The sequence below is a fragment of the Aegilops tauschii genome, chromosome 1 (assembly GCF_002575655.3).
Source record: "Aegilops tauschii subsp. strangulata cultivar AL8/78 chromosome 1, Aet v6.0, whole genome shotgun sequence".
NCBI lineage: Eukaryota > Viridiplantae > Streptophyta > Magnoliopsida > Poales > Poaceae > Aegilops > Aegilops tauschii.
Window position 1 is genome coordinate 12,129,857 of NC_053035.3, and position 8,436 is coordinate 12,138,292.

Here is an 8,436-nt window from a genome sequence, read left to right on the forward strand (position 1 = left end):
ATCTCTGTCTAGCCTACCAGCTTATGTCCGTGCCTTTATATAATAGGCTTGAGTTACACGTGTTCGACTCAAAAATTAACCATTCGCTAATTATAAGTTCAACTGTAGCACAACTCATACACGCAAAATATTCAACACAAAATTTACAAACACGAAGCAGTCGGGAAAAATTGTAGTTGTTTGCAATGGATGTATAAGTGACAAAAACGATGGCCTCATCACTAATCCTTGTAACTAGAAATTTGAAAATGTTATTCTACAATGCTTCAAAAGTACATCACACAAAAATATGTTCTATCGAGTTTTTCGTCCTTAAAAACTACAACTAGACAATTTATGAAATTACCACCGTATATGTACCAATGTATCACACTGCAAAAAGTTGTGATCCATGACGGATTTCTAGTGATGATCTCATAAACCTTCATAGAATGGCTTAAATCTGTCATGGTTCTAGAATTTCCATCATAGATCAAAATGTCCTCACGAGGCCCAACTGGTGATGCTTATTCTAACACAAATAAGGGGCGCGGGAATCCTATACAGAGCGTAGGGTGCTCGCGATCGAGGTAGCGCGTACCCCCCTCACAGCGCGGGTGTCGTATGGGCCAACCCATTTTTCTTTTCTTTTTCTTTCTTTTTTTATTTTTTTATTTTATGTTTTCTTTTTCTTTCTCTTTTTTCTTCTTTACCTTTTCACCTTTTTGTGAATTTTCTTTTCAAATCCACAAAAAAAATTGTCGAATACCAAATAATGTTCATCATTATAGGAAAAACTCATAAAAATATGTTCAAAGAATTCATATTTTATGCATCGGGATTTTAAAAATGTTCATCAAAATTAGAAATTTGTTCATCGCTTAAAAAATGTGCACTCTTTTGAATCAAAAACATGTTTGAATTCAAGAACTGTTTTGACAATTAAAAATTCACAATGTTTTCAAATTTTAGAACCAATCACGAATTATTTTAATATAGAATAAAATAAAAAAAGGAAATAAAAAAGGAAAAGTAAAAAACGAAAACGAATAAAACAGGAGGCGCCCCGCCCTGCGCATTGGCCGGCCCAAAAGGGCGAGCGGGGGTGCGTGCTGCCGCACGACTGGGCGCGCCTCATGCACCAAATAGGAGGTCCCGCGCGGCTATGTGGCGCCCGCAGAGACTCTTAGCGCAGGGTCGCCTATAGGGAGCCGTTGCTGGACCGTCCAGTAACCACATGGTCGCGTCATGCTGACTTCACTCTAACGTCAACCTTTCTTTTTTACTTCACATTTTTGTCATGGTTTTTCGCTTCACCTATTCACAATTCTTTATATTTCTAAGTAGTCTAAATATATGTTTAATGAAAACAACTTAAAATAAAAAAAATCAAAAATTTAATCATTCATTTGAAAATCTTAAACATGTATATAATTTTTTTAATCATGTACCTGAATAATTATTGTGACATTTAAAACATTTCGCGCATTTAAAAAATGTATGTCATGTTATTGTTTATACAATGTAAGAAAAATATTCACATAATACAAAGAAATGATTCATACATTCAAGAAATGTACTTTACATTTCAAAAATTGTCCATGAATTCTAAAATGTGTTCGCGAAAATTTCAACTTAAAATGTATAAAATATAAAATGTTTGCATACTGTTAGAAACTGTTTCATATGATTCCAAACATGTACATGACACATTAAAGTAAAATCCTGCGATTCAAGCAAAATATTTGTGACATTTTAAAAATGTTTATACAATGTAGAATAATGTTAAGGAAGTTTAAACAATGTTATTTCCGTTAAAAAAAATACGTTTCATTTTAAAGCAATATTCACGTGTTAGAAAAATGGTTGTCAAGATTTTAAAAATTGTGTGTACAATGTAAAAAAATGTTCATGTAGTTTGAAAAAAATTAGTGCCAATAAAAATGTACAAATTTATTACGAACATCTTACCGTGTATTGAAAAAAGTGTTCAAAAACATGTATAGTTTTTTAAATGTTCATCATGTATTATAAAATGTCGAACGTGTATAAAAATGCTTCAATTGTGCACTAAAAATGTACATTATGTACTAATAAAAAGTAGACATATGTTGAAAAGAATAAAACTGATAAAAACAAACAATGAAAAAACTGATAAAACAGAAAAAGAATACGAAGAAACCCAAGAAAGGGGAAAAAAAGAGAACTAAGTATAATGAAGGAAAAATCGACAAAAAAAACTGTAAAGAAAAACCGAGGGAAACCGGTGAAAAGAACAATGAAACCCCGAAGGAAAACCATGAGAAAACGAAACAGAAAAAAAAAAAGAACCGATTTGATCGATTGTAGGTGGTTCTTAATAGGAACCGGTCCAGGTGAGACATAAATAGTCGTGCATAATCAGGAAACCATCACATTATTACAAACCGTCACATATTAGTATATTACCACGGAAACCAGATCATAGGAAACTGAGGCCAGCCTAGTAAACACATTTTTTTTCTTTTTTCTATTTATCTTTTTCATGAAAAAATTAAAACCAACATAGTGTTGTGAAAGATAACATATAATTTGTACAAACTCACAAAAATATGAACAATGTATAGAAACATTGATAATGCATCCATCTATCTATTCAAGGCAATTTCATGCATATTAAAAGTAGGATTTAATAATTTGTTAACAAAAAAAGTGTAATTGAAGATATAACTTAAATATATATTTTTAATTGGGATTTAATTATCCTAACAACCATTTGTATTTTTATATATTTTTAAGATATGAGCTATAAGGTCGTAGAATAACTCAAATGTGAATTTTGTTTCCATTTAGATACATGTAATTGAAATTGGAACTATATCAATGTTTATAGCTAGAAATTCATTTGATGCCTAAATAATAGAAAATGAGTTGAGAAACGACTTATTTCTATATGAGGAACATAATGTACTATGTTCTACTTAGAGAAAGTTTGGAGCATTTTAATAAAAATTTATTATGATGCTTCATGATAGAAGCACAAGTTACAAATTAATGCACAATCCTGGCTTTGTAAAATGGCTAAAATTTTAGATACAGTTTCATGATGTCATAACATGACCACATGTTGATTTTCATACATTTTAGACCAAATTCAGATTTTATAAAAACGACAGGCCAATAAGATGCAAGTAGATTTTGGATTTCCCCAAGCAAACTTTTTTTTTGTCTTTATATTTTTCTGGGTAGGAGCAAAAATATGAATTTCCCTTTCAGTTAAACGAATTTGTAAGATACTTGAAGTACACATTTCAATTATATCCATTAATTACTGGAAGTGTATTTAATGCCAATATAAAAGAAAATTGGTTCATAAAAAATACATAAATTTGACATTAATATTGCATTGTAGTATGTTCCATGCATAAAAAGTTTGTAGAATTTTAGATAAATATTTTGCGAGTTACTGCACATGCACCATTATCTTGGTGTGTGAAAGATGGAACACACATGCATCTGAGCCCGGGCTCAGATGCGGATTTTTGCATGAATGTATAGTAGTGTATACTAGTGTCAAATCAAGTTGTAGTTTAAATCCCAAGTGTAAATGATGAAGAAAATGTTTCTTGGAGTTTAAACTTCACAGATAGGCTTTGTATGCTATGATATTTTTTGGGTCATGCATGAGTTACAAATCAATGCAATCCAACTCTCGTAAAATTGATTGAAATTTTAAACACGATCCCATAAGGTGATAACATGACCTTGATTCAAGCTTTAATATTTTTAGACCACATTAAGATTTTATAGAAGAAAATGAGCACCAAATAAGATGCATGTAAAGAATTGGACTTTTCGAAGAAATTTTTTGCATTTTAATATTTTTTTGGAATAATGTTTATAGAGTGTTGGTTCCAGGTGCATCAGTCGTGGAGACTGCATGGTTGTTGTGTGTATGTGAACACTAAGTTATAGGGGGTGCTACAACATATACACCACTAGCTTGTGTCACTAGTTTAATAAACAAAAAGTCACCACCGTAGTGTTGATGTTGTCGACATACGCGTTAGTATTAGTTATCACCATGTTGGTATGCTCATTATCTTCATAGTTATGACGTATTTACTGTAAATTTATGAACATGGTAATGCTTAAGTGCAGTCTTTAATATTAGTTACCACCAGTGTGTTGTTATGTACTTACAAGACTATCAAATAATAGTTACCATCATGGTGGTATGGTACTTATCAGCATGGTAACTTGTTACACAATATGAAGGTGGCTAGGGATAACCAGTTGTGTGTTTGGTTGAGAGGATGAAAGAGTGGATGATTGTTACACTCACCATTTTGTATGAGGTGGTGAGATTACCCCTCCAATATGTAATTTCAGCAATATAGATATATCAAATCTGGGCTCAACTTTGATTTTGAAATTTAGAAGTAAACTGTAACATCACAGACCAACATAACATGTCAACACCAATAATTTCGAAAATAGGAAAGTGCAACTTCATAATCATAGTCCAACATCTTAGACAAGTAGCAACTATACATAATAAACTAGTAGTGCATGAGATGTAGATATGAAATAGTTCATCATCTCTAAGTTATACAACCCATAGTTCATAGTCTGGTTGACATCAAAAGTAAGTCATACAACCCAAACTCCATATTGTTGGGTCATATCAAAAGAGGTCATGCAAATACCACACATGCCTTCAATCTTCAACCATCCATTGGAGGGAAGGTGTTCTTCACATACCTAGCAACCCAAATACTCTTTTGGTCCTTCTCCAAGAGTTGAAATGCCATTGCAATGTTCGGATTCTCAACCAAGTAGGCAAAATAATGGGCAAGGTAATCAATACCGAAAAAGGGAATATCTTTCATGCCCTCCCAAAGGCCCACCATGGAGTTGTTCGTAGAGTTGTTCGTAGAGATGCTCGTGGAGCTGTTGTCGGTGCTAACACTCCTCTCTATGGCAATAGCAAGCCTTTCACCCACTGCCATAAGGGTTGATTGCAGCCCCTCATCAACACTAGACTTTGTTTTGGCCCTTTTGGGATTGGGAGCCACGGAATCGCCTCCATTGCTTGACTTGCTACCTTCTTCAAGTGGGGAAGCCTCATTATCTGAAATTTCATTAGCCTCTGTACCAAGGGGGTCATTTGAGCCTTTCGTATATTGACCCGTGGCCATAGTATTACCATGAATGATAGCCATCTCATTATAGTGCTTCAGAGGCTTGTTCAGAAAAGGTTCATCCTCTTTGTGGTCCTAGAAAAAAGAAAACAACATCAACAAGTAGACAAGCAGCAAGTATTTAGCATAAACAAATGAAATCCCGCAAGTATTTCACATAAAGAAACTCACTTCAGGTTATATTTTACATGTAGAAACAAATTCCAGCAAGTAAATGGCATATAGAAACTATATCCAACAACTATTTAGCATAAACAAATGAAATCCAGAAAGTATTTGACATAAAGAAACTCATTTCAGGTTATATTTTACATGTCGAAACAAATTCCAGCAAGTAAATGGCATATAGAAACTATTTCCAACAACTATTTAGCATAAACAAATGAGATCCAGCAACTATTTGACATAAAGAAACTCATTTCAGCTTATATTTGACATGTAGAAACAATTTCCAGCAAGTAAATGGCATATAGAAACTATATCCATCAAGTATTTAGCATAAACAAATGAGATCCAGCAAGTATTTGACATAAAGAAACTCATTTCAGCTTATATTTGACATGTAGAAACAATTTCCAGCAAGTAAATGGCATATAGAAACTACTTCCAACAAGTATATGGCACATAGAAACACATTCCAGCTTGTACTTGACATATAGAGATACCTTAATATGGTTAGTGTAGTGCTCATGATCAAGAACGATCATAGACTTCTCATCATCCCATAATGCACCACTCAACCCCCTAAGTTTGAGTATTGTTCCCCATTTCCTCCTCCATGTCCTATTGTGATTACCAATGTTGGCATGAGTCAAATTGAGCTGAAAATGCTCATTCATAGCAGTCGCACAACGAGCCAATTGGCACTTCTTGAAGCCAGTTGATGTTCTAACTCCATCACCCACAACCTTGCATAGGTGATCAAGCATGAAGGAAGTCATCGGAGCTGTCCATACAATTTGTTTAGCCTCCATTTCCTATAAGGTTATGCACAGATGTGTCATGACTATAAATTTATATAAGTAAAAGAGGTAAGAACATTATATTCAGCACACAATCTCTCATCACCAATAAATTTCAGCTTGTAAAAGAGGTAAAAACATTCAATACAGCACGTAGTATGTCTTTACCAATAACTTTCAGCAAGTAAAGGAGGTAAAAACATTCAATACAACCCATAATGTGGCATTACAAATAAATTCCAGCAAGTACAAGGTTTCAAAAAAGAAGAAGACGACATTACAATGGTTTAAATCGAGCTACTACATATGATTCTGCTGCATGTAGTTCTGGCGGTCTGCCCACATATTATCAGCGATTCCTTGCCTAAAATTAACCATTGCTGTATGTTCACTTGCTTGACCACTTGATGATGAAGCATGGTTAATGTTGGCAACCCACTCATTCTCGGGTATGATATACTCATCTATCCCATCATTGATGACCCAATTATGAATAATGCAGCAAGCTACAACAATGTCTACTTGAGTAGGATATTTGAAAAATGGGGTAGCATCATCAAGTATTTTGAATCTTCCCTTGAGTGACCCAAATCCACGTTCTACGGTCGTGCGAAGAGAAGAATGCCTAAGATTAAACAACTCCTTTTCATTTATAGGAGGATTGTTCCCCCACTCATTCAAATGGTATCTCACTCCACGAAAAGGGGGCAAGAACCCTGGCTTGGCTCCATATCCAGCATCAACTAGATAAAATTTTCCTAGCATATGAGCAACAAGCGGGTTACTTTGCTATATTTGATAATGCCATTGACTAAACTACCAATGTCATCATCGAGACAAGCATATATGACACAACCGCAAATATTAGCCTCTTTTGCTTGATATCCATCTACAATGCAACATTGAAACAATAGTAAATTGATATGAATCTGCTCAATGTCCACTTAATTGAAATATAATAACAAATACATGTTCATGGCAGAAGTACATAGCAAATGCTTTTAAATCTTGCTTATTTTCTCATGGCAGAAGTACATAGCAGAATGTACAGCAGTTTATACCTTGAGAAGAGCAGAGAAGTTGCAAACAAACAGAGAGGATGCAAAAGAGTGTCTCCCGTCCAAGCTGCAGAAAATAAACGAGAGGAAGAAATTATTAGATGCATATATGGGAAGAATATAGAGGTTCGAAACGAACAGAGGGGCTCCTCCCGCCGGCGCTCCATGTTTCTTTGAAACCACCGACCAAACCATGTCGTTCCCCACTGCCACAGCGACCAAACCCTCTCGTTCCCCACTGCCACAGCGACCAAACCCTCTCGTTCCCCACTGCCATAGACCCAGCAAACCCCTTCCCCTCGCCCCCCTCCCTCCCCCGCCCCCCGCGGATCTGCCCGTTCCCGGCGGCCGGATCTGTCCGTTTCTTCCCGCCGGCGCTACACTCCCCGCCCGCCCTGGCCAAGCAACCGGGAGAGGCAAAGGACAGGGAGGATAGACAGGGGAACGAGGAGGAGTAAGATCTGTACCTCCGCTGCGCCGGAATCCAAGCCGAATCCCGCCGCCTCGATCCAAATCGCCGCCGCCGCCGCTTTTCTATCGGGTGAGGGGGTTGTGAGGGTCTCGGGTGAGGGGTGAGATAAGAAGGAAACGAAAACCCGTTCGCGCGCTGAGCGGTGACCGAAGCGGGAAAAAGAGGCGCTCGCGCGCGGGTGGCTGCCCTCGTCCGCGAGAATTTCGCGACTTTCCTCAGCCAGGTTTTGGGCGAATATTCGACAGTATCTGGCTATCCGTATCCTCCCTGGCTGGTCAACCAAACGGGTGGCATCCCTAGCAAAATTGGCTATCCCTATCCCTAGGGTGGATAGCCACACAACCAAACGCCACCTTAGTGGATTACCAAAAACCAAAGTAGACCACTATATATCCTAGTGTGGTGTAGATAAGAACAAAAAAAATGCATTACACAAGAAAGTGCATCTTATATCCTAGTGTAATAGATTCTGTCACAACAAAGTGCATCATAATATAATGCTCTAATAGAACAATAGAGCAGTCACAAATTGAAGAATATAATTTAAAAAATGTAGTATGCTTGGTCCAAAATGCAATAAATTCCGTCCAAAATTATATTACATTATGTTAGAAATGTGGATACTCTGTCAAAAAATACAGCCGACTCTGTCATAATTTTGCATACTTTGTCGAAAATGCAGTGCATATCTTCTAATCTCAGTTGAGTTGTTTGTTATTTGCTCTGCATGTAGAAAACTCAAACCATCTGATAGGATGTTTACAACTTTTAAGAGTACGTGG

General features: G+C 36.2%; 1 protein-coding gene across 1 annotated transcript; it reads right to left on the reverse strand.

Annotated features, from left to right (window-relative positions):
• Window positions 1-4,446: 4,446 nt before the first annotated feature.
• On the reverse strand, window positions 4,447-7,741 carry LOC123497821 (uncharacterized). The gene is made up of 4 exons (XM_045234682.1): window positions 7,650-7,741; window positions 7,186-7,249; window positions 5,828-6,139; window positions 4,447-5,237 (listed from the first exon to the last, which is right to left on the reverse strand). The coding sequence occupies exons 3-4, from the start codon at window positions 6,134-6,136 to the stop codon at window positions 4,686-4,688; spliced, it is 861 nt and encodes a 286-aa protein (XP_045090617.1). The 5' UTR covers window positions 6,137-6,139; window positions 7,186-7,249; window positions 7,650-7,741; the 3' UTR covers window positions 4,447-4,685.
• Window positions 7,742-8,436: the final 695 nt, after the last annotated feature.

Excerpts from the sequence above, each read along its gene's own strand:
- LOC123497821 (XM_045234682.1), bottom strand. The coding sequence starts at position 6,136 with ATGGAGGCTAAACAAATTGTATGGACAGCTCCGATGACTTCCTTCATG. Across the intron at positions 5,238-5,827 it reads ACTACACTAACCATATTAAG|GACCACAAAGAGGATGAACC; the intron begins GTATCTCTATAT and ends TCTTTTTTCTAG.